The following is a 26396-nucleotide window of genomic DNA, read 5'->3' on the forward strand; positions in this document are numbered from 1 at the left end:
AAAGTGTTTCAAAAACAAACACCACCCACCTATTAAAATAAGACTAAAAAAACAAAACAAATACCCACCCCATTATCCATACCTTTGATCTTTTAATTTCCAGGTGCCCTGAGACTGTCATGGATTAGCAGGCAGAGTATAACTGGGGTACCTGTGCTCACACACTCACTTCCCCCTTGAAGTAGTAGGCAGCAGTCTCCTTCAGCCCCTGAGGCCAAGGGAATGACCTTCTGGCCACAGGCTGCCCCAGCTCTTAACACTGGACTTCAAGCAGGGTAGTATGCACCCCTCCTGCAAAGCAGTCCAGCCTCGCTGGACCTGGCAAAGTGGTAAGCAGGCCTTAGTAAGTGGAAAAGCAACGCAGCCCCTCCAGAATCTGCTGCTTTCCCCCCCACTTACTATGGCCGCACCATCCATGCTGTCGATGGGGTCCACACTGCATTCTCTTGCTAAGGACCCACCGGCTGCACTGCTCTCATTGGCACATGGCAGTGCTATGGTGCCTTTTGGTAGCAGCACCTATGGCTGTGGCCATAGGCATGCCACGGCTCTGAGAGGAAACAGATTCATGCTTACCCATTCCACTCTTCATTTTACAGACCTCTATCATATCTTCCCTAAGCTGAACAGCCTGATCTTCTTTAGCCTTCCTCATAGGGGAACTGTTCCATTCCCTTTAGCATTTTGGTTGCATTTCTTTGAACCTTTTCCAGTTCCACTATATATTTTTTTTTTTTGGTGCAGCAAGCAAAACTGCATCTAGTACTCTAGATGCAGTTGCACCATGAAGTGATACAGAACATGATATTCTCCATATTTTTCTGAATTCCTCACATTATCTTTGTCTCGGTGTGCTGTGGCAGTCAAAAAAGCAAAAAGATTTCGACATAGTGTCCATGATGCCTGGATCCTTTTCCCAGGTGGTAGCATTGTGTTAAGGTGTGGATTTCTTTTTCCTATGTGCATCACTATGCACTTATCCACATTAAATTTCATCTGCCATTTGAATGCCCAGTCTCAAGGTCCTCCTGCAATGCCTCACAATCCAGTTGTGGATTAACAAACTTTGAATAGTTTGTATCTCACTTGTTTCCTATTCCAAATCATTTATAAGTATATTAAAAATATCAGACTAAACAAGTGAGGGTGAGCCCCCAACAGCCCAGACAGAACTAGAGTACACAAGAGTGCTAAGACCATATGGAACACCAGGCACAACTCCAACCCTGTATTTGTTTTGTTAGTGGAATTGTTTTCTGCCAAAACAGTATTCCCCTTGTACCTCTCTTCCTCCCTTTTACAGCAAATTAAGCCTTCCTGATCTGTTACTCTCCTCATTGTTGCTAGTAAATTTGTAATGCAATGATGCAGAAAAAGGCTGGAGTTGAACGAGTGTAAAAACACAGCTATAGAGGCCAATTTTTGCAAGATCTAGGAACTTAACTGGTTAAATTCCATGGGGGGGGGGGGGGAATATATATATCACCCCACAGAGCAGCCAAATTTGGTCAACTAGAGTTAGTGCTGGTCAGCTAAGTTAGGCTACCCAAATAGCAGGCCTAAATGTAGCCAGCTAGGTTCAACTGAAAAAAAATCAGTTGAATTTAGCTAAACAAAAAAAACAAAACAAACTTTGGTTGACTGATTTGGGTGCTCAGCAGCCTTTAAGAGAGTCACCCATCACAAGACAAAGGGGCCGATGCAATATCATGTGTGTAAAAACGTGCGTCCAAACTGAGCACCCATATCCAATGAGCTGCTGTGCTAAAAAAAACAAAAACACAAAAACGCAGCACACACTAGGGATAGATTCTGCATCCGTAGCATCGGGTGCCCAGGAGACATAGCTATGTGCGGGTTACGAAAACAGATGCTCAATAAAAAGCATCCATTTTATCCCTCGGCAGCTAATTTACTGGCACAATATACACACATACTATACACGGCCTGGAGCGTGTATATTGTGGGTGTATATTGTGTGCCAAGAAATCTCTCCTGTTAAGCCTTTATTTTTTCATGATGCTGCTTTCTGTTGTTCCTCCTACTTAATATTGTGATGATACTAAGTAAGAAGCAAAGAAAAGCAGTATTTGTTTTCAGTTGAGCCCTTGTCACAAGGCAGGCCTTTATGCCAGCTCTGGGACAGCCGTTAAATTTGACGGGTTAAAAAGTAAGCATTGGGCACAGCAATTTGTTTTTTTTTTTTTATTAAGGGGTAACGCTAATAGGTTCATCTACATGACGTTTACATGTGATAAGCGCTATTAGCTACGTCTGTTTGGATGCGCTGTTCCCCTTATTGCATCAGGGGTTAGTCTGGTGCGTCCAAAATGCATGTCTAAGCGTGATAACCTGGGCACACTATTGCATCGGCCCCCAAAGTGTCCCATCCAGTTTGCCCAGGTGTTCCTGTCCATATTGCCAGCTGTACAGCATGACCAAACATATTTCCCTCCTCTATACTCAGCTCTAATAGCAGAGATTGCAAGATCCTCTTTAGCTCATAGCCAGCACCCTTCTACCATATCTAGCCATAAAGCTCTACAATAATTTAGTCACCAATACAGGAGTGGCCATTACTTGAACATCTAGCTTCCAAGTTCCCCATGGCCTTTCTAGATGGCAATCTGACACTACCAACACTGTCAACAGGAGGCGTGCACAGCCTTCCAGACAGACCCAGTTATGCAAGTGCCTCCTTTTCTGCTAGGACTTCTAGTTATTACTGTGCTTGCAGCCTAACAGACAGACTTAGCTGCCAGTAATTCTATTATTGTATCACAGCCAGCCAAACAGGCCCAGCTGCAGAGATGCCTGCATTTCCATCAGCAATTCTAACAGTTTATTACAACAGCCCTAAAAGGAGAAAGGAGTGTTAAACCCTAAAAAACCCCAAAACTTCATGCACTGAATTTCAGTGCATTTTTTTTTTTAGCTCCCAATGCAACATGCTGACAGTATTTAAAAAAAAAAAAATGCATGCAAAGAAAAGGCATAGTGCACAGAAGACATGTTTTCTGCACATAAATCCTCAAGTACAGGTCCTGGCAATCACATTAGGAACACAAAGTTATTCAGGATTTGTTCACAAATTTTATGCACAGAAAACATGGCTTGTGTGCAGAAGTCACCTTTTCTGCACATGAAACATGATTTCTGAACATGGAATATGCACAGTTCTAAGCACACATCGGCAATCACGTTTGTACACAAAACATGGGCACACAACCGTGGGCTTGGCAGAGCACATCAGCTTTCGCCATTCATTCAGGCAGCTCCCAACATCCACTCAGGGCATTTTAAACATGGGCTGATTAGAGAGCAGAACATAAACATAAGAACTTGCCATGCTGGGTCAGAACAAGGGTCCATCAAGCCCAGCATCCTGTTTCCAACAGAGGCCAAACCAGGCCACAAGAACCAGGCAATTACCCAAACACTAAGAAGATCCCATGCTACTGATGCAATTAATAGCAGTGGCTATTCCCTAAGTCAACTTGATTAATAGCAACCCAGCTACACTAACTGCACTAACCACATCCTCTGGCAATAAATTCCAGAGCTTTGTGCGTTGAGTGAAAAAGAACTTTCTCCAATTAGCTTTAAATGTGCCACACACTAACTTCATGGAGTGCCCCCTAGTCTATTATCCGAAGGAGTAAATAACCAATTCACATCTACCCATTCTAGACCTCTCATGATTTTAAACACCTCTATCATATCCCCCCCCCCCTCAGCCGTCTCTTCTCCAAGCTGAAAAGTCCTAACCTCTTTAGTCTTTCCTCATAGGGGAGCTGTTCCATTCCCCTTATTTTGGTAGCCCTTCTCTGTACCTTCTCCATTGCAATTATATCTTTGAGATGCGGCGATCAGAATTGTACACAGTATTCAAGGTGCGGTCTCACCATGGAGCGATAGAGGCATTATGACATTTTCCGTTTTATTCACCATTCCCTTTCTAATAATTCCCAACATTGTTTGCTTTTTTTGACTGCCGCAGCACACTGAACAGACGATTTCATTGTGTTATCCACTATGACGCCTAGATCTTTTTCTTGGGTTGTAGCACCTAATATGGAACCTAACATTGTGTAACTATAGCATGGGTTATTTTTCCCTATCACCTTGCACTTATCCACATTAAATTTCATCTGCCATTTTGATGCCCAATTTTCCAGCCTCACAAGGTCTTCCTGCAATTTATCACAATCTGCTTGTGATTTAACTACTCTGAACAATTTTGTATCATCTGCAAATAGGATTCTATCACTCGTATTTCTTTCCAGATCATTTATAAATATATTGAAAAGTAAGGGTCCAATACAGATCCCTGAGGCACTCCACTGTCCACTCCCTTCCACTGAGAAAATTGCCCATTCAATCCTACTCTGTTTCCTGTTTTTTAGCCAGTTTGCAATCCACGAAAGGACATCACCACCTATCCCATGACTTTTTACTTTTCCTAGAAGCCTCTCATGAGGAACTTTGTCAAACGCCTTCTGAAAATCCAAGTATACTACATCTACCGGTTCACCTGTATCCACATGTTTATTAACTCCTTCAAAAAAGGAAAGCAGATTTGTGAGGCAAGACTTGCCTTGGGTAAAGCCATGCTGACTGTTCCATTAAACAGTGTCTTTCTATATGTTCTGTGATTTTGATATTTAGAATAGAACACTTTCCACTATTTTTCCTGGCACTGAAGTCAGGCTAACTGGTCTGTAGTTTTCCGGATCACCCCTGGAGCCCTTTTTAAATATTGGGGTTACATTAGCTATCCTCCAGTCTTCAGGTACAATGGATGATTTTAAATGATAGGTTACAAATTTTTACTAATAGGTCTGAAATTTCATTTTTTAGTTCCTTCAGAACTCTGGGCTGTATACCATCTGGTCCAGGTGATTTACTACTCTTCAGTTTATCAATCAGGTCTACCACATCTTCTAGGTTCACCGTGATTTAATTCAGTCCATCTGAATCATTACCCATGAAAACCTTCTCCAGTCTGGGTACCTCCCCAACATCCTCTTCAGTAAACACCGAAGCAAAGAAATCATTTAATCTTTCTGCGATGGCCTTATCTTCTCTAAGTGCCCCTTAATCATCTAACGGTCCAACTGACTCCTTCACAGGCTTTTTGCTTCGGATATATTTTAAAAAGTTTTTACTGTGAGTTTTTGCCTCTATGGCCAACTTCTTTTCAAATTTTCTTAGCCTGTCTTATCAACGTCTTACATTTAACTTGCCAACGTTTATGCATTATCCTATTTTCTTCTGTTGGATCCTTCTTCCAATTTTTGAATGAAGATCTTTTGGCTAAAATAGCTTCTTTCATCTCCCCTTTTAACCATGCCGGTAATAGTTTTGCCTTCTTTCCACCTTTCTTAATGTGTGGAATACATCTGGACTGTGCTTCTAGAATGGTATTTTTTACTTTTGTAGCTGCTCCTTTCAGTTTTTTCTGACAATTTCTCATTTTATCAAAGTTTCCCTTTTGAAAGTTTAGCACTAGGGCCATGGATTTGCATACTGTTCCTCTTCCAGTCATTAATTCAAATTTGATCATATTATGATCACTATTGCCAAGCGGCCCCACCACAGTTACCTCTCTCACCAAGTCTTGTGCTCCACTGAGAATTAGATCTAAAATTGCTCCCTCTTGTTGGTTCCTGAACCAATTGCTCCATAAGGCTATCATTTATTCCATCCAAGAACTGTATTCTCTCTAGCGTGTCCCGATGATACATTTATCCAGTCAATACTGGGGTAATTGAAGTCTCCCATTATTACCGCACTACCAATTTGGTTAGCTTCCCTAATTTCTCTTAGCATTTCACTGTCCGTCTCACCATCTTGACCAGGTGGACGGTAGTATACTCCTATCACTATAGTCTTCCCTGACACACAAGGGATTTCTACCCATAAAGATTCAATTTTGCATTCAGTCTCATGCAGGATGTTTATCCTGTTGGACTCTATGCCATCCTGGACATAAAGCGCCATACCGCCTCCCGGGTGCTCCTCTGTCATTGCGATATAATTTGTACCCCGGTATAACACTGTCCCATTGGTTATCCTCATTCCACCATGTCTCAGATGCCAATTAAGTCTATGTCATCATTCACTGCTATACATTCTAATTCTCCCATCTTACTTCTTAGACTTCTGGCATTAGCATACAAACATTTCAAAGTTTGTTTTTTGTTTGTATTTTCATTCTGCTGTTTAATTGATAGGGGGTAAGTTAGAGTTTTTTTTAGCTCAGGTGAGTTTTTAGTTACAGGCACTTGGACTACTTTTCTTATTATTGGAACCTCTGTCGGGATGCCCTAATTCTTTCACAACTAAGGATCTTCTGTGATTATTCCCTGTGTCTTTTTGGGGTCTGTTAGCATGATTGCCTCCACTACCTGTTCCAGGAGGAAATTCTAGGCATTTACTGCCCTTGCCATGAAAATCTTTCCTCCTGAGTCTACCTTTCCATTAAAAAAAAAAAAAAAAAAGTTTGGTTCTTGTGCACTATTAATACTCTTCAGGTATCTGAAGATCTATCATAGCTCCCTCATCTTTTCCTCTAGAGTACTCATTCACATTTAGATCATTCCATGTTTTACCTTCAAGTTTTGTAAAGATCCAGATAAAGCACAGCTCTCTGGTTTTGTGAGTTATATAACCACCAGGGTCACAAAACCAAGGCATGGCAAGAACAAGAAAACCAGGGTCAAAGAGCTCAGGATAAAACGCACATAATGGGGTCCCATTTATATTTGCAGCCTTTTTCAACTTTGCATCTGTACAAAGTATCACTGTTTATATATTCATAATACTATATTGTGAATTATTAATGTTGTCTTCAAATCACTTGTTTCATGTTGTCCCACTGGGCACCACTCCTTGGTTTCACACGCACCTTACTGTAGTGACCCCTGCCTCACTCTCAGATAATCTAAACAGCTACTAAGAACTAGTAAGGCCACTGCACGAACATCCAGCCAACAACAATCTGCCAACTTAATTGATTTCTAAGGAGTTGTAGCCTGCTGGAGCCCACCTGACCATCCCCCAGTCTGCACCATCATTAGTTCATGTTTCCTTTCTCTCGTCCTTATCAAGTCTCCCCTTGCCGGGGAAGGGTGGATTCTTTTTAATAATGCACCTCCCCTACCTCTAGAACTTATGACAGCAAATAAGGACTACTAGACCCATCTAGACTCTGAACCTCACTCTTGGTGCATCACCAGAGAAATCATGTGTTCACCACTAAGTTTAGCCCAGGCCCTTTTGAAGTTCCACCATCTCCACTGCCAAAAGCACCCTCATCACTGCCTCCATCATTACTATTCCATTATCATCTTCTCAAAAACAACCAAGTAGCAAGCTGCAGCAATTGCTGCCCATCTCCTTTACCCCTCGAGGTGCAGAGTACTACATAATAGATACTAGGAATTTCAGAGCCTGAATGTACAGATGTGAACTTTGTGCCTGCCATCTGATTGAGAACTGCCCCATTAGCCTTCTCAAAGATGAGGGGTTTTGCTTAATTGAATTACTACTGTCACACTGGATTAGCAGATGTCTGTCAAATTCGACAGCTTACTGAGCATAAAAAAAATAGTGTCTAGCCATAGCAAGAATTATTCCTAGCACTTCCCACCAGGACTCACTGCAGCCACCTTCATTCTCCCATGCAGTTTGCACTCTGGTAGTCCCCTTTCCCCCAGAAGTCAGAAACAGGCTTTAGAAGGAAGAGGGAGGTGTCCCTACACTACTCCCTTTATACTCCCATCCTCACTCTAGCTCACCACTCAATTTGGCATACACCTATACACACTCCTGCAATCCCTTTTCTCTCAAACAAATATACATAAGAACATAAGATATGCCATACTGGGTCAGACCAAGAGTCAATCCAAGTCCAGTATTCTGTTTCCAACAGTGGCCAACCCAAGTCACAAGAACCTGGCAAGTACCAAGTACTAGATAAATCACAAGCTACTACCGCTTATTAATTACAGTAATAGCAGTTTATGGATTTTTCCTCTAGGAACTTATCCAAATCTTTTTTAAACCCAGTTACACTAACTGTTGTAACCACATCCTCTGGCAATGAATTCCAGAGCTTAACTATGCACTGAGTGAAAAAAAACTTTCTACTTGTTAACTTCATGAAGTGCCCCATAGTCCTATTATCTGACAGAGTAAATAACTGATAACTTGTTCAAGTCCTTTCATGATTTTGTAGACTATCATATCCCCCCCCCCCCATATCAAAACTGAAGAGCCTTAACTTCTGTAGCCTTTCATAGGGCAACCATTCCATGGCCCTTATTTTGGTCACCCTTCTCTGCAATTTCTCCAGTGCAGCTATGATCTTTTTGAGATGTGGTGACCAGAGTGGCACACAGTATTCAAGGTGCAATAGAGGCATTATGATATCCTCTGTTTTAAATTTCCATTCTCTTCCTAATAATTCCTAACATTGTTTGCTTTTTTGATCACCACAGCACACTGGGCCAACAATTTTAATGCATTAATCACCATGACACCTAGATCTCTTTCTTGGGTGGTACCACCTAAGATAGAATCTAACATTGTGTAACTACAGCAAGGGTTATTTTTCTCTATATGCATCACTTTGCACTTGTCCACATTAAATTTCATCTGCCATTTGGAAGCCCAGTCTTCCAGCCTCACAAGTCCTCCAGCAATTCATCACAATCCACTTGAGATTTAATTATGCCACAAATTGCATCAGCAGCAAAATTATCACCTCATATTGTACCCCTTTCCCGATCATTTATAAAGATATTTTAAAAAGCACCAGTCCAGGTACAGATCCCTGAGGCACTCCATTGTTTACCTTTGCCACTGTTAAAACAGACCATTTAATCCTACTCTCACTTGCAACCCACAAAAGGACATTGCCTCCTATCCCATGACTTTTTAGAAGCCTCTCATGTAGGACTTTGTCAAATACTTTCTGAAAATCCAAATAAACCACACCTACCAGTTCACCTTTGCCCACATGTTTATTCACCTTTCAACCATTCTCCTCACACATGACCCCAGTCAACCCCTTCACCCCCCCCCAAAGATCCCTCAGTCCCTCCTAACCTCCCCCAAATAACTCATTCCCTTAGCTCCTAATTACCCCTCCCAGCTGATTTCTCAAAAAATCCTGTACTCCCACAAAAATCCCTCATTCTCTCCTCTTCAATGCCCACCCCAATTCATACCCTTATTGTAGCAGATTCTGATGGGCAGCAGGAGAGCAACAGCAGCAATAGAACGAGTGGCAAGAGGTAGGCTTAGGGACCAGAACAGTTTTTCCTTGCTGTTCCATCCCCTTCAGTCTCACCTCTCCCGTTCCCTACACGCTGCTTGAGACGGAAGGAGCAGGATACAGACAGATTACCTCTGCTGAGTGATATTAAGCACAATTAGAAGTCATTAAACCTTCAACCTGCCCTCCTCACCCAGATTTTTGCTTCAAGAGGCACGAGCCCATTGGAAAAACCCATGCAGATCCCCATCATTACTAGCACCATAGAAACCTAATGTTAGCAGATGGGTCCTTACTTTTTCCACAAGACTCCTGTCTATGCCATCCACAATTATGTTAGCTTTTGCCGACTTAAGGAAGCGTAATGGCTTCCAAAAACTAGTCATAAAATACATTGAGTCCAATAAAGAGGTAACTTTTTTCTATTTGTTAGGCTCTAGTTCCATACTTGATCATCAATCATCCTTCCTCTCCTGCTTCTGGTGCCGCCGCCACCACGGCTAACACATGCATCTGACCAAAGAACGCTTGAAATCCGCTATTTTGGTTATCATCCACCACCCCAGCATAGGCCTCACTCTTTACTGTCCCCAATCCACGGGCTTCCTCCCCATCTATCAACCCACAACCTCTGCAGCAGTCACCTCCTCTTACCCTAGCCCCCCTGCACCCAGCGCGTGGGCCGAGAAGCCCTACTCACCTGCATGGCTCTACTGAAAAACACTCCAGCGTCTGAAGCCAGTTTCTTCACGTTAAAATCCATCACGACTAACGAGCAGGAGCAGAATGCCGGCAACAAGCGCAAACAACCCCACAGCGCAACACAGACTACACCCACACCACGCTGACTGCGCCCCTCCCGCATTATAAGCTACGCCTACACCGCGCTAATCACGCCTTCGACCCGCCCACACTACTGATAGCTCCCCGCCTGTATTACATGCCACGCCCACACCGTACTCTTACCGCATTCCATGACTCGCCCACATCACGCCTTGCCTGTGCTATGCTCTACGCACATCTGCATTCCATGCCACGCCCATATCATGCCGACCATAACTTTCCCGATGTTTGCGCCCCGCCCATACCAAGTTGACTGCGTTTCTCCCGCATTCCATGCCCCACCCACATCACGCCCCTTCCCATGTCCCTGCCCGCCCACACTGCGCTGACAGCTCCCCTTCCGGATTTCATGCCCCGCCCACAATGTTGACCGTGCCCCACTAGCCCAGCACAGGCCACCCTTCGTTAACCACGCCTCTCCGACGTCCGCTCACCACCAACCAGCACAGATAGCGCCTAGTCTCGCGCACAACGCGTCATTCCCCTCGTCTTTCCGACTGTCTTGCTCCTCCTCCGCGGTACTGACTCTAAAGGAAGTGATTACTGAGGTCCTTCGGCAGGATGCCGCCCTCAGAAACAAAGTGAAGGGGTGAGAGGCCCCTATCCCTGATCCCCAAAGGGACCCCCCTACCCTGCTCTTTCCCACCCCCGTAAAATGGTCGGCGACCCCCCCCGCCCCCCCTCGTAGAAGGCGGATCAGGGGGCCCCCCTGTGGTTGTCACCCCCCTCCCCTCCTCGCTGCGGAGGGGAGCGAAGGTGGCTAGGAGAAGAGGTCCATAGTCCAGAGTTGAGTGCCAGGCATCCTCTCTAGAGGGCACCGGAGGAGAGAATTCTTCCCTTCATGTTTTTCTTTTCCTCCCTTTACTTTTACTTTAAGGGGCGGGGTGGTCTTTGGCCGCCCCCCGGCCTTAAATAGGCCACGCCCCTTGCAGAACGAGAGCATCGATTGGTATAAGGCAAGTCATGGACAACTAGCTTTCTATTGGCTGCGGAATGTGTCAATCAGAAACGGCAGGTTAGGTTACGCTGTGCTAGAGGAGATGCTGCCCTTCCGGAGATATGGTGTTGTAGGTAAGGGACGGAGCTTAGTGTTTCGTTATAGGGGTTTGCATAACTGATTTTCTTTATCAGTTTGGGGGAATGGGGCCTTTCGGTCCTTGTGTTTTTCTTTAGGAAGTCTTCCCCACACTTTGTTTCTGTAGCTCCCGGTAAAATCCCTGATGGATGGGTGATTTTGAGAACCCCACTTCGGTCTTTGTTAAACAAATATATTCTGAACGCTCCGATTTTATAAATGTATTTATTTCGACTTGATTATTGCTTCACAGTCATAGTGTCAAAGCGGGTTTCACGTTTATTTCTCATTAAAATGCAAGAGGCTATTTGAGGGGCGCTAGTGTAAGAAAATGTGCAGTATTTTTCCTAGTATAGTGCATCCATTTTCTCCTAGAAGTTGCCAGTAAATGTAAAGAGTGAGTGAAGGATATTCCTGCACAATCTGTAAGGTGAGGAGGGGTGCTTGTGTACATCAATAATTGCTTCTTTGTTTAACAGCTCAAATACTAAGGCTGGACCTAGTCCTCTGTGTGGGAACACGAGGCCTTTTCTGAGATGAAGCTGTGGGGTGTATTTTCAGTACTTGCAGAATCCTATGTGCATATACACAACCCCACGCTCACCTGGCCACGTGTGCTGTACCCTGGCAAATATGGCCTTCAGAAGAACCGAAGGAATGTCCATCATGCAAGCCCTAGCCATGACTGTGGCCGAGATACCCGTTTTTCTTTACACAACATTTGGACAGGTATAAAACTGACGTCCTGTCACACATACATTCTTTCCTCTTCATTCACCCTCCCTCTTTGTTTTTTCTTTCGTGTCTGTGTTGGGGAGGGGTTGTCCAGCAGTTATGAGAACAATTTTCAGAGCACTTTATCCAGGTAAATAACTGTTTACTCCGATAAAATGGCATGGCTGAAATTTGCCCTCCTCATGAGAGCTTTTATAGTGCTTATCTTTTTAGCCATTCCTAGGGCTGAGTTTTAGGTCTGGAGAATGAAATAATGGGATTCCCAAATTTAGACAAGCTGTTTTATTCCTCCCACAACGATAACTGTTTTTTACTGCATGTGCTTTGTGGATTGCTGATTTTCAAAGGAGAACACTTCCAGTGGTTTTCTTTTGAAAATCAGCTGCAAGATTCAGGGGTTCAGAGTGTTTTTGTACATTACAAAACCACACTGGACAGACCCTGCTCTGTGCATTTCTGCTAGGAATTCTAGACCCTGCTGTGTCTTGCCAAGTCTGTCCTTGCAGCCTGCCAGACAGTCCCACTACATTTGCACTTGCATTTTTGCCAAGACCTCTAGGTCTTAGTGTGCTTGCAGGCTATCAGATAGACCCAGCTGCTGTTTTAATTCTTCTGCTGTTCACTTTTTTGCAACTAAGAATCCTCTGTGCTTATTAAATACATTCCATACATTACCATTTTAGCCTGGTCTAAATAAGTAAATAATATTATATTTTATTTTTTTTATGTATCTTATTTTGTTTTATTATGTATGTTTTTATTGTAATCCATGTTGAACATATGGAAAAATAGTGGAATATAAGATGTTTTTAAAAAAATAAATAAATAGCCTCTACTTGATCTCCCTTGGAGGTTTGGAGTCTGACAACTTTCCTCTTGATTAGCAGAAAGCTCTTGTAGTTGATGTTCTGTTTCAGCACGGTGACTGGGATTAAAATTCAGCACTGCACTGACTTTTTACCTTATTTCCTGTCTGTCCCCCATAATGCACCTTGCACATTCTCTTGCTAATGCAGGCCCAGTCTCCTGCCTGTTCAGTTTTTTTAACACCACTGTTTGAGGTATTTCTTGCTTCATATTTTGGAGAAGGTATTATGTGTTCTGGATAGAATGCAGTCCAAAATTGTGAGTGTTCCTGAATACTACCCTGGTACCAAGGGCATTGTGACACTGCGAAGAAGTGTGTCTTTATATTGTCTGTGATGTATTTGAGGCATGTGGTAGTTGTGTATATTCCCTCACCTTTTTACCTTTTCTATATTTAAAGTCTGTTTTCTCACAGCTGAGGACTGTCTCCATCCAGGCCTTCGGAGGATGCTATTTGCCACAGCCCTCGCACAGGGCCCTGGCTCTTGCCGCACATCAGCTGAAGCGTCGGCGACGCAAAAAGAAGCAGATAACACAGGCCCAGGGGGGCTTGAAGCTGGGGTGTCTCTCTGCTCCTGTCCTTCCAGTCAGGCGGGGCTCTTCTGTTAAAAAAGGTTAGTGAATGGCTGTTTGTGCCCTGTCCCGTTTAGCAGGGAAGAAATGAGAACAAATCAAAAAGAATCCTTGGCAGAATCCCCTGAAGGAGAGAGCTGATGCTAAACTTATGCTTATTCTATGAGTTTTCTGGGACAGTTCCAAGGAAAATCCATTGGGAAAACTGGCATCAAAGAGGCTTAAGTCATAATAAGGAGGAGAAGAGACATGCTGCTCCAGTAACAGGAGAGCTGTGAGCACTGAGCAATGGTCAACTGTACCAAGGGAGGGAAGTGCTGGGGTTACCAGCCCAGGCACAGTGAGCAACCTGCTAGGGCCACTGCGATGATTCCAGGATTTGCTTGCCTTCTGTCTGTGATGCTTTGGCTGGGTTTGGTATTGTCAGGGGTGCTATTTTTTCTTTTGTTTGTTTTTGATAGGTTACTCAAATAGAAGGGTACAGAGTCCAAGCAGTAAAAGTAATGACACACTGAGTGGGATTTCCTCCATTGAGCCAAGCAAGCATTCCAACTCTTCTCACAGCCTCATGTCGGTGAGCTGTCAGCAGTACAAGAAGGTCTGAAGTGGGTGTGTTTGTATATTGGGAGAGTGGAAAGATGCAGGGATCCTGGTGAGCACAGTGCTCAGAAGGGGAGGGACAGAGGGATAAGAAGTGATGGGCACTGTGCTGGATTCTCTTTGAGTGAGCAGTTTATTATTCTTTTGTTTGGCTAGATGATAGCTGCAAACTCCTGCAGTCCAACTGCAACACCTACAGATCCCTGGGAACCCAGAGTGATGGAGGATGCTGGGGCTGTGGCAGGTCCCCAGTCTGAGACTCTCTATGTACAAGGTACAGGAAGAAAGAAAAATTCCATACCAGCTTTAATGGAGAGCAGTTGGTATGTGGGGGGAGGGGAGTATGCGATGAATAGGACAGCTCTCTCACCTTCACCACACCACTGCCAGTACTCCCCCACCCCATTCATGCTAGGTTGGCCTTGGGCTGCAGTGATACACACACCCACTTCTCTAAAAGCATAGCCCCTTGCAGAACAAATTTCATCAGTGATTTTTCTTTAAATTTTAAATATTCCATCAAACTAGCAGGCACCCTAAAAAAAAAAATCACTTAATTCAACTGGCAGTTAAAATGATAAAAATCATTTCCTGTATGTACCCAGATCCTTCCAGACTCCTGTTTTTTTGCCTCTCCTCCAGCAGATGGAGGCAGAGAAAGTTTTACTGACACTGCTACTTAACCCGAGGTGCCACCTGTAGTCCCTCAGTATTTCTGTGTCTGGCAGATGGTGGAGGTGCAAAGCCTGCAGTCTGACTTAAAAACCAACAAAAAGACACAAAATCTGATTAGGGCCTCCCAGGAGGTTACTAGATCCTGGTGGGGTCATCCACCACCCCCCCCCCCCTGGTTCTTGAGGCAGACCAGCAGGGGGTCGGGGACCCTTATTGCCCGGTCCTTTCTTCAACAGACAGGGCTTAAGACTGGGGGTCCCAGTTCCATTGCCCTAAAGGACAGCCAGAGCCTGCAGCCATTCTTCTGTTTAAGGGAAGTGCTTCTTTTCTTGTCCCAAAAAAGTTTTAACAAAAAAAAAAAAAAGGGTCAGAGGAAGAAGCGGACAGGGGTTTGCCATGGGATGGCACAACGTCCCCGGCTCTGTGGTGTTAGCTTTCAGGCGGCTTTGTACTTGTTCTCCCCTTCTGTTGGCAGTTCTCCCTACGCAGCTCCCGCTGTCTGGCATTTGTCGGCATGCTGAGTGGCTCTGCTTGTGGGGATGTGCGTGTGTGCCTTTCCCATGATGGGAAAGGCTCCCGATGCCTCTCCGGTAGGGAGGGCACTTTGGGGAGCACAGTGGACACTAAAACTAAGCACCGTGAGCCTGGGAGGTCCCATGAGAGAATTCAGAATTGGGAGCAGTGGACCTGGTCACGGTTGGCCTTAGGGGGTCTGACGAGGTCTTTCCCATTCCCTGTACGTACCTGGATCAGTCCAGACACCTGGGTTTTGCCTCCCCTCCAGCAGATGGAGACAGAGAAGTTTTTCAAAACAACCCTGCCATATATACCAAGGTGCCACCCACAGTCCCTCAGTCTTACTCTGTCTCCAGCAGATGGCAGAGGTGCAAAACCCACAGTCTCTTCTGATTCCCTGATTGATTGCTGCCAGTTGACAGAGCAGGAGTGTAGTCAGGGTTTAGATTTACAATTAGGGAGCTGTATCTTTAAGTTTAAAAAAAAAAGTTCAAAACAGAAAATAAGTCCCTTTGCCGTCAGCGGTTCTGTGAGCCTCCCAGGGGGTTGCTAGGTCCTGAGGGGACCATCCCCTCCTGGTCGAGGCCGCTGCTAAGGGTCGAGGACCCTGCCCTTGAGTTTCAGCAGCATCGGGATGATACCGGGGAGCCCGGCTCACTCACCCCTACAGGAGCAGGACCTGTTTCTCCAGAACCTGGGTCAGCGAACGGCAAGTTTGCAGTTCTTTTTTTTTTTTTTTTTTTTTTTTTTTTAAAGTGGTGTTGTTTTTCTTGTCTTGTGCGCGCTGGCTCTCAGAGACTTGGCTGGGTTATCGGGGAGTTGCGCGGCTGACGTTTTACTTTTATTTTGCCGTTTTTTTCCTTGGTTTCTAGGCGGGACTGCCATGCCTTGGGGCTCTTCATGTCGCGCTCACGGCTTTTGCGGGAAGGCCTCTGCTTGGAGTGTGTGCAGGGGGGGCGAGGGACCCTCTGTTTTACTTCGGGGGGGGGGGGGGGGGGTCGCAGTCGGGCTCCGCATTCGGCGCGTGCAGGGACGAGTTGTGTGTTGTCAGTGGATCCGTTCCCACTGAGTGTGGGAACGGAAGCCATTTCGGGCGGCCACGCAGGCAGCGATGGGGGAGGGGATTTTACCCTCCTCGCTCTCCCCGCAACAAATTCCTGCCGGGTGGGGCACTCCTCCGGGTGCAGCCTCTCCTGTACACGAGGATAGCTTTGAGGGGGCTACTGATTCCTCGTCAGAATCTTCTTTCTCCTCTGAATTAGTGTTACTTATGCACAAGGCTTATAAAGCAAAAAAGGTAGGGAGAAAGCAGGCAGCTGAGAAGCCTTTGCTGCAGCTGCATGCCCAGAGGATGTGGAAGAGAGACAGGTCCATGGGGGGATCTGACTTACTTAAGGGTAAGAGACCCTTAAGGTCCATACCGGCGGGGACGGATACAGACTCTATGTCTCAGGACGAGCAAGATCTGCAGGTTAAGCCCCCGGGGGGGCTGAGGGTGATGCAGATCCACAGCAAGATTCAAGCAGAGGCTCTCAGGCTATGGAAGGTGACAAACCAAAGGTGGTTCGTCTATTTAAGAAGGAGGAGCTGTCTCCGCTTATTCCGGCCATCCTGCAGGAGCTAGGATTGGTGACTCTGCCGGTGGAGTCCCGGATGGGAGCTATGGATCCTGTCTTGCTGTGCCTCAGGAGCCCTACGGTTTCCTTTCCATTTCTCGGTGACTGATCTGCTGTTCCGAGAATGGGACACCCCGGATTTGGGGCTGAAGGTAAGTAAGGCGCTAGACAAGTTGTATCCCCCTTCCGGAGGACGCATTGGAGCTGCTATGAGTCCCTAAGGTGGATGCAGCGGTGTCAGCTGTTACAAAGAAGTCCACTATCCCAGTTACGGGAGCGATGGCCCTCAAGGACTTACAAGACAGAAAGTTGGAGCTACAGCTCAAGAAAGTGTTTTGGGTGTCCGCGCAGCGATGTGCAGTAATTTTGCGCTGCGTGCGGGTCTTCGCTGGGCCCAGCAACTCCAAGCTAATGCTGACCCTCTCTGAGGGGGAGGCTATCCAGGCGAACCGGCTGGAGGTGATCATCGCACGTCGGCCAGATCCATGGTTTCCGCAGGCTCCTCTGACTCTGGAATTGGGCTGCGGATGTTTCGTCCAAGGCCCACCTCGGTTCGCTTCCTTTAAAGGAAAGTTGTTCGGCAAGGAATTGGAGGTCATGATCCAATCTCTGGGAAAGAACAAGGTTCATAAATTACCGGAGGACAGGCCAGGTCAAGAGGATCGTTTGCAGCTCGGTCTCTGTTCCGTGGTAGTAGGAGACCCCCAACCGGTGCGGTCATCCGTGTCATCCTTTCGCCCAGGTTCAAACAGACAACAGTCATGGTCTCTGTCCTTTCGAGACAGACGTTTCGGCAGCCCAGGTAACCCTCAGTCGGTGGCAGGGTCTAAGACCTCACAATGAGATACTGCCGGTCCATTCCTCAGTACCAGTTGTCCATCAAGTACCAATCGTGGGAGCCATACTATCGCTCTTCTTCGAGGAATGGACCAAACTAACATCGGAAGTGTGGGTCCTCACCATAAGTCAAGGTTATGCTCTAGATTTTGTTCAGCGCCCTCGGGACAAGTTCCTGATCTCTCCATGCGCGTACCGAGAAAAGCGAGAGGCTGTACAAGGCATGCTCCAACGCCTACTGGACTTGGGGGCTATAACACCGGTTCCGTCCACAGAACAACGCAGAGGCCGCTATTCCATTTACTTTATACTCCCCAAAAAGGAAGGTACTTTCAGACCAATCTTAGATCTAAAAAGAGTCAGCAGATTTCTTCGGGTACCACATTTCAAAATGGAGACCCTTCGGTCATTCATCGCTTCCATACGACAAGGAGAGTTGCTGGCTTCTTTGGATCTCACGGAAGCATATCTCCATATCAGCATCTGGTCGTCACACCAGAAGTTCCTTAGGTTCTGCATTCTGGGAAATCACTTTCAGTTTTGGGCTCTGCCTTTCGGACTCGCCACCACTCCAAGAACGTTCACCAAGGTGATGGTGGTGGTTACAGTGCAACGCCAGAGGGAAGGCTTGCTAGTGCATCCCTACCTATACGATTGGCTGATTCGGGCGAAGTATGAGGCTCTGTCAGACAGCTATCCACCAGGTGCTATAGCTCTTGCAATCGCTCGGCTGAGTCGTCTGACCCCTTCGCATTCTCTGGAGTTCCTGGGAGCCCTGTTCGACACAGAGCAGGGGAGAGTATTCCTCACCTCAGAGTGTGTAGTCAAGATTCAGGGACAGCTGAGGGACCTGTTATCCATGCGATTCCCAGGGTGAGAGATTACTTGAAGGTATTGGGATCCATGACATCCACTCTGGAGTTGGTACCCTGGGCCTTTGCTCATATGCGTCCCTTACAATCAGCATTGCTGTCTCGCTGGAATCCTGTGTCAGAACATTTTCACCTGCCGCTTCCGCTTACAGACTCCGCAAGAGTCTGTCTCAACTGGTGGCTTGTCTCTGAACATCTGGAGTGTGGAGTTCCCCTGGTAATGCCCAACTGGACAGTCGTCACCACGGATGCCAGCCTCTCCGGCTGGGGAGCTGTTTGTCTGGGGAAGTCGGTGCAGGGGCAGTGGTCCAGAGAACAATCTCAGTGGTCAATCAACCACTTGGAGACCAGAGCAGTGGCTCTGGCATTGCAAGCCTTCCTCCTGCTCCTTCGGGGGAAGTCGGTCAGAGTCTTGTCAGACAATGCAACCACGGTGGCCTATATCAATTGCCAAGGAGGCGCAACAGTTGATGAACTGGGTGGAACGGCATCTCACATTGCTGGCGTAGACAACATACAGACAGACTTCCTCAGTCGTCACCATCTCGATCCCAGAGAGTGGGAGTTGGCCGACGAGGCTTTTCAGCTCATCTGCAATCGGTGGGGCATGCCATGCATGGATCTGATGGACACATTCAAGAATGCCAAGGCTCCACAATTCTACAGTCTGCGCAGAGAGACAGGAGCCGAGAGGGTCAATGTCTTGGTCCTTCCCTGGCCGGCGGACATCTTACTGTACATGTTTCCTCCCTGGCCGCTGATAGGCAAGGTGATCCGGCGAATAGAGCTCCATCCGGCAGAGGTGATTCTAGTAGCTCCGGAGTGGCCGAGGCGTCCCTGGTTCGCGGATCTGCTCAATCTGTCTGCTGCGGAACCTCTACGGTTTTGAGAGTCCGCGGCTCTTCTTCATCAAGGCCCCGTCTGTTTGGAAGAGGCGGATCGCTTCTGTCTAGCGGCATGGCTTTTGAGAGGCAGCGGCTGAAGAATAAAGGTTATTATGATGTGGTGGTGGTGGCCACGTTGTTGAGGTCGCGAAAACAGTCTACTTCCCTAGCTTATGTCAGAGTCTGGAAAGTTTTTGAAGCCTGGTGTGCGGATCGCGTGATGGATCCTATGCATTCTAGGTTTTCTTCAAGTCGGACTTTCTAAGGGTCTCTCTTGTAGTTCCCTCCGAGTACAGGTTGCAGCACTTGATTGTCTACGAGGTGAGGTCCAGGGGGTAGCATTGGCGTTGTACCTAGATGTGGCGCATTTTCTTCAAGGGGCGAAGCACTTACATCCTCCGCTGCGCCATCAGTGTCCTTCCTGGAACCTCAATTTGGTACTTTCGTCCTTGTGTGCACCTCCTTTTGAGCCTATAAAGCGGGCGACGCTGAAGGATCTCAGGCTGAAGGTGGTATTTTTGGTTGCGGTATCTTCAGCATGTCGGGTGTCCGAATTACAGGCGTTGTCATGCAGGGAACCTTTTTTGAGGATTTCTGATTCAGGTGTGTCGTTGCGGACGGTTCCTTCCTTTCTCCCAAAGGTGGTGTCTTCTTTTCACTTGAATCAGTCGATTGAGCTCCCCTCATTCTCAAATGTGGACTGATCGGATCCTGTGGCAAAGGATTTACAGAAACTGGATGTATGCAGGGCTCTGCTACGATATCTAGAGGTTACGAATCCTTTGTGTGGTGGAGTGGTCCGAAAAGAGGTAGTATGGCCTCAAAGTCTATGATAGCTCATTGCTGAAGGAAGCCATCAGCTCAGCATATTTACTGCATGGTAAGACTGTAGTGGTGGGACTTTGCGCCTATTCTACGCGGTCACAAGCTGCTTCTTGGGCGGAATGTCAAGTCTCGCCACAGGAAATTTGCAGGGCGGCTACTTGGAAATCTTTGCACGCTTTCGCAAGACATTACAGATGGATGTTCAAGCTTCGGATTCCGGGGGATTTGGAGAAGGGCTGCTCCGAGTGGGCCTCTCCGACTCCCACCCTCGGTAAGTTAGCTCTGGTACATCCCAGGTGTCTGGACTGATCCGGGTACATACAGGGAAAGGAAAATTAGTTTCTTACCCGATAATTTTTGTTCCTGTAGTACCACAGATCAGTCCAGAGCCCCACCCATGTCTATGTACACTAAAGTAACTGAGAGACTGCTTGTATAATGGGGGTTTTTTTCTGGCTATTTGCATTACATTATCACTTGTTCTGTTGGTTCTGTTCCCAGTTGGGGGTTTCACTGAGCTTTGATAGTTAGGTGTATAGTTTGGTTTTATCCATGCTGCTTTGACATTACGTAAGACTGAGGGTCTGTGGGTGGCACCTTGGTATATATGGCAGGGTTGTTTTGAAAAACTTCTCTGTCTCCATCTGTTGGAGGGGAGGCAAAACCCAGCTGTCTGGACTGATCCATGGTACTACAGGAACGAAAATTATCAGGTAAGAAACTAATTTTCCTTTTCACAAGTCGGTCAGCGCTTTGCTATTTAGGGAGTGGGATACTCCCGAGACAGGCCTGAAGATCAGAAGGGCCATGGATAAGTCCTGTCCTTTGCCAGAGGATGCGCTTGAACTTCTGAAGGTCCCGAAGGTGGATGCATCTGTTTTGGCAGTTACTAAGAAGACGACCATCCCAGTGACTGGTTCTATGGCTTTGAAGGACCCTCAGGATAGAAAGCTGGAGGTGCACCTCAAGAACATTTTTGAAGTGTTTGCCCTTGGTGTTCGAGCAGCTATGTGTAGTAGTTTTATGTTGAGGGCCGCCTTACGCTGAGTGCAACAGTTACAGGCGGACAGGTCCTTATCTGAATCTGCGACAAGACAAGTGGAGCATCTAGAAGCCATTGTAGCATACAGTGTGGATGCCTTTATGATCTCATCAAAACTTCCTCCAGGACCAATGGCAGCAGTTTTGGCTTCGAGGCTCCTCTGAGGAACTGGTTGGCTGATGTTTCATCCAAGTCCCAATTGGGAGCTTTGCCCTTTAAGGGGAAATTACTCTTTGGTAAAGACTTGGAGGAGATGATTAAGTTTCTCGGTGAGAATAAAGTCCATAAATTGCTGAAAGGTAAACCAAAAGCAAAAGGTTCTCTTCCTCCCTGTTCCCGCTTCAGAGCCAATCGGCAGTTTCGGCCGCTCAGAGACAGTCCTCGGATAGGCAACAGTCTTGGAACCAGTCCTTTCGAGGGCATAGGTCGGGCAGAGATGGCTCTTCCCTAGGTGGTGGTGGAGCCAAATCCACACAGTGAGGTGAGGTTGGTCCACTTCTCCATTCCGGTAATAGGGGGTCAGCTGGCTCTGTTCTTTGAGTGGAACAAGATCATGTCCAACCATGCGTCCTCGGCATAAGTCTAGGCTGTGCTTTAGAATTTGCTCGGCCATTAAGGGAGCTGTTCCTAGTCTCCTTGTGCAGTTATCGTGAAAAGAGGCTGGTAATGCAGAAAACCTTTGCTCGTCTTCTTAAGCTGGGGGCCATTGTGCCTGTCCCCTTGTGAGAGCGGGGGATGGGCCACTATTCCATTTATTTCATGGTCCCCAAGAAGGAGGGTATGTTCTGTCCAATCCTCTATTTTTAAAGAAGATGAATGTCTCTCTAAAGGTTCCTCAGTTTCAGATGGAAACCTAGCATCTCTGGATTTGACTGAGGCGTACTTGCACATTGGAATCCAGCCTGATCATCAAAGATATGAGATTCATGATTCTGGGAGAGCATTTTCAGTTTTGTGCCCTGCCCTTCGGTCTGGCGATGGCACCCAGGACCTTTACCAAGGTTATGGTCATGGTGGCTGCGGCACTCCGGAGGGATGGGGCCCTGGTCCACCCTTCTTATCTGGATGACTGGCTGATTCTGGCAAAGTCGGAGATTCTTTGTCGGAAGGCAGTGGATGTAGTTCTTAACTGATTGACAATCTAACACAGAGAATGCCATCTGAGCAAGTGTCATCTTGTCCTTCCCAGAATTTGGAATTCTTGGGAGAACGTTTCGATACCAAGGTGGGGAGGGTTTTCCTCACTGAAGACCAGATTTCCAAGTTGCAAAAATAAGTTCGTGGATTATTGTGGAAGAAAGTACCAAGGGTATGGGATTACTTTCAAGTTCTCAGGTCTATGGTTTCCATCTTGTAGTTGGTTCCATGGGCTTTTGCTCATATGAGGCCTCTACAGGCAGCTTCACTATCCCGCTGGGAACAGTTGTCAGAACAGTTTCAGATTCTGCTTCCCCCTTACGGAGTTCGCTCAATCCAGTCTTTCTTGGTGGCTTCTGCCGGACAAATTAAGGCAGGGTGTGGACTTGGAAATCCCCACCTGGATGATCATCACCACTGATGCCAGTCTCTCCGGGTGGGGAGTGATGTGTTGGAACCAATTTGTGCAAGGGTGGTGGTCAGCGGAGGAAGCCTTTTCCATCAATCGCTTAGAGACAAGAGCTGTACGTTTAGCTCTTCAGGCGTTTCTGCCCCTGGTGAGGGGAGAGCTGGTGAGGGTCTTGTTGGACAATGCGACAATGGTAGCTTACAGCAATCGACAGGGGGGGGGGGGCACCAAGAGCCTGGCAGTGGCTCACGAAGCTCGAGATTTAGTTTGCTGGGCGGAACATCACCTGGAGCAACTAGCGGCTTCCCACAAAGCGGGCACGGACAACGTACAAGCTGATTTTCTGAGCAGGCATCAGCTAGATCCCAGAGAGTGGGAACTATCAGAGGAAGCAGTATACCTCATCTGTTGCAGGTGGGGCACGCCGTGCGCGGATCTAATGGCAACCTTTCACAATGCCAAGGCCCCTTGGTTCTTCAGTCGATTAAGAGAAAGGGGAGCAGAAGGGGTGGATGTCTTAGTTTTGGCTTGGCCGATAGGGGTCCTTCTATATGTGTTTCCACCTTTGCCATTGGTCGGCAAGATCTTGCTTCGGATAGAGGTCCATCCAGGTGATGTGATTCTTGTTGCCTCAGAGTGGCCGAGGTGTCTGTGGTTTGCAGACTTGGTCAACCTAGTGGTGGAGGGCCTGCTGTGACTAGCTCATCTGCCCAATCTGCTGCATCTGGGACCCATTTGTTTGGATCAGACAGGTCGCTTTAATCTAGCGGCTTGGCTTTTGAGAGGGAATGTTTAAGGAATAAGGGTTATTTGGAAGGGGTCATCACTACACTCTTGCAGTCTAGAAAGTCTTCCACTTCCCTGGCGTATGTGAGAGTATGGAAAGTGTTTAAGTCTTGGTGTACGGAGCAGAAGGTGGATCCTCGGCAAGCCTCTGTGATGTTTTAGCCTTCCTGCAGGAGGGATTGGTTAAAGGTCTGTCCTTTAATTCTTTCAGGGTTCAGGTGGCAACTTTAGGCTGTCTTTGTGGCAAGGTTCGAGGATTATCTCTGGCGGCCCATCTGGATATTGTGCATTTTCTTCGGGGGGGGAGATAAATACTAGTGTCCTCCGGTTCGGAAGCCTTCTCCGTCCTGGAACCTTAATATGGTCCTTAAGAGTATGTGTGTGCCTCCGTTTGAACCTCTGAAGCGAACTACCATGAAAGATCTCACTTTGAAGGTGGTTTTCCTGGTGGCAATTTGTTCGGCTCGTCGAATCTCTGAGCTTCAAGCCTTATGTAGGGAGCCTTTTTTTGAGAATTTCAGATGCTGGAGTTTCCTTAAGAACGGTTCTGTCTTTTTAAGGTGGTATCCTCATACCACTTAATTCAGTCGGATCTTCTGTCCTTCCCGACTTTGGATCCTTCACCACCTCATGCTAAAAGGTTGCGATGGTTATACGTGAGGCATGCCTTGTTGCACTACCTGAAAGTTACGAACAGCTTCCGCATGTCAGATCATCTTTTTGTCCTATGGAGTGGTGCCAGAAAGGGTCATAAGGCATCAAGAGCCACCATTGCGCGGTGGTTGAAAGAGGCTATTAACTCTGCATATATCTGTCAAGGGCGCCCTGTTCCAGAGGGGCTAAGGGTGCATTCTGCTCATTCTCAAGTTTCGCCACAGGAAATCTGTAGAGCAGCTTCTTGGAAATCGTTGTAAACTTTTGTCAGGCATTACTGCTTAGATGTCCAGACTCCAGAGGCCATGGGCATTGGTGAAAGTGTGCTTCAAGCGGGACTTTCACAGACCCACCCTGTTTAGGGAAGCTTTGGTACATCCCAGGATTCTGGAATGATCTGGGTATGTACAGGGAAAGGAAAATTGGTTCTTAACTGCTAATTTTCATTCCTGTAGTACCACAGATCAGTCCAGAGTGCCTGCCCACTAGAGGAAAGGGAGATTTGGAGAGTCCGCTTGATCTGTTGTACTTACTATGAAGAATGGCACAGGTTTTTGTTAGCCCTATATATAGAGTTTGCATGGGCGCAGTTGTTGTTCTTAGGTTTCCTCTTCCCACTGCTCGTTTGGGGGAGGTTAGTTAATTAAGGTATTGATTTTGGGGTTTTTTCTTTTGGCTTGGGTGTACAGTTCAATACTGAGGGACTGCAGGTGGCACCTCTGGTTAAGTGGAAGTGTCAGTAAAACTTTCTCTGTCTCCATTTGCTGGAGGGGAGGCAAAACCAGGAGTCTGGACTGATCTGTGGTACTATAGCAGGTAAGAACCAATTTTCCTTTATTTCTTCTCATTTTTGTTTCAAGGTCTGTCATGTAATACCGCAGCGCCATCACTAATACCCACACAGGGTAACCCTGTGGCCACTTGGTGGTTTCTTGGGACAGTGAGACCTCTCTAAACTACGGGTCAAATGCTCCTAGCAATACACCCACAGACCAAATATACACACTATCAGTATCTTTAATCAGTCCAAGACAGGCAGAGCTAACAAACTAATAAGTTTATTAGGAAAAAGTAGGAACAGTGAACAGATAAAATTTTAAACTACAAAACAGAAATGGGTAAAACAAGGATCAAACAGTAGAAACTAGCTAAACGCTTTTCACTACATTATTAGTGCCTGGGTAGGTCAGGAAAAAGGCTGGGTCTTAGCACCAAGATCTGTTCCCTCTGTACTTCCAGCTGAGACTGGACAATTCAGAATCCTCAGGGCGGGTTCTCTGTCTCCAGGGCCAATCTGTGCACACAATATTAACAGTTAGCTTTCTGCCAATGGTACTGCAGAGTGTTAGTGTTACATATTTTCAGGGCTGCTGGGATGTGTATGCTGATCAAAGGCAACATCTAAAGCCTTTGCTTGAACTACAGGCAGAGGTAAAACACTACCTGCAAGCCAGCACACAGAATAAACAACAAAGCATGCAAAACCCCTGTTTTGCCACATGTTTTATTTCATTTCTTGGAAGTGCCTCCTACTTAGCCACTGTCATCTTTAAGAGTCTGAGCAGCTCTGGGCATTGTTATGCAGATCTTAGCACAGATAAATGTAAAGCATGAATACAGCAGACAACAAAGGGGGAAGAAATATGTGCAAACTCTCTATTCTTATTTTATTTTTTTTTTTAATTGTAATGATGGGACAAGAAATAAAGGTAAGCTAGGATAAATTCCAAAAGAGGAGCACTAGACTCTGGAAGCAGCTGGTTGATATTTTGGAGAATCTTGCTAGTGCTGCTGTACACTGGGAAATTTTGTCTGAAGCAGGTAACCAGGGTTCTTTATGACTGTGCCAGAGCAGGTAGGATGCTCTGTGGAGTTTTTCTGCATTGTCTGTGCCTAGGTGTAGACCTGGTCTGTTTGTGATTATTATTTTTTTTTTTTTGGGGGGGTGGGGTTTAATCTCCTCCAGGGATGGAACTTTTTGAGGAAGCATTGCAAAAGTGGGAGCAGGCACTGACCTTTGGCCAGAGGGGTAGCTTCAGTACTCCCACCCCAAGGAACGCTGAGCCACACAATAACGATATCTCCACAGAAGAATCTGAGGTAGGTATGCAAAGGCTGGAGGTGATCAGCAACAGTGCACTTGATCCCAACTCTGTAGGCTCAGGGT

At 46.5% G+C, this 26396-nt stretch overlaps 2 protein-coding genes across 2 annotated transcripts in view; one reads left to right on the plus strand and one right to left on the minus strand.

Moving 5' to 3' along the window:
* Positions 1 to 10136, minus strand: part of SH3GLB2 (SH3 domain containing GRB2 like, endophilin B2) — a 101211-nt gene extending 91075 nt beyond the window's left edge. The window contains exon 1 of the mRNA XM_029612377.1: positions 9984 to 10136. Within this exon, the coding sequence (XP_029468237.1) occupies positions 9984 to 10046 (63 nt within the window). The 5' untranslated portion in view covers positions 10047 to 10136. The remainder of the gene's footprint in view (positions 1 to 9983) is intronic.
* A 472-nt stretch (positions 10137 to 10608) lies between these two features.
* MIGA2 (mitoguardin 2) overlaps positions 10609 to 26396 on the plus strand; it is a 34306-nt gene continuing 18518 nt past the window's right edge. The window contains 8 exon segments of the mRNA XM_029611522.1: positions 10609 to 11197; positions 11681 to 11930; positions 13204 to 13224; positions 13227 to 13276; positions 13278 to 13417; positions 13838 to 13950; positions 14133 to 14250; positions 26196 to 26329. Of these exon segments, the coding sequence (XP_029467382.1) occupies positions 11778 to 11930; positions 13204 to 13224; positions 13227 to 13276; positions 13278 to 13417; positions 13838 to 13950; positions 14133 to 14250; positions 26196 to 26329 (729 nt within the window). The 5' untranslated portion in view covers positions 10609 to 11197; positions 11681 to 11777.

Source organism: Rhinatrema bivittatum, chromosome 8 (genome assembly GCF_901001135.1).
Source record: "Rhinatrema bivittatum chromosome 8, aRhiBiv1.1, whole genome shotgun sequence".
Lineage (NCBI taxonomy): Eukaryota > Metazoa > Chordata > Amphibia > Gymnophiona > Rhinatrematidae > Rhinatrema > Rhinatrema bivittatum.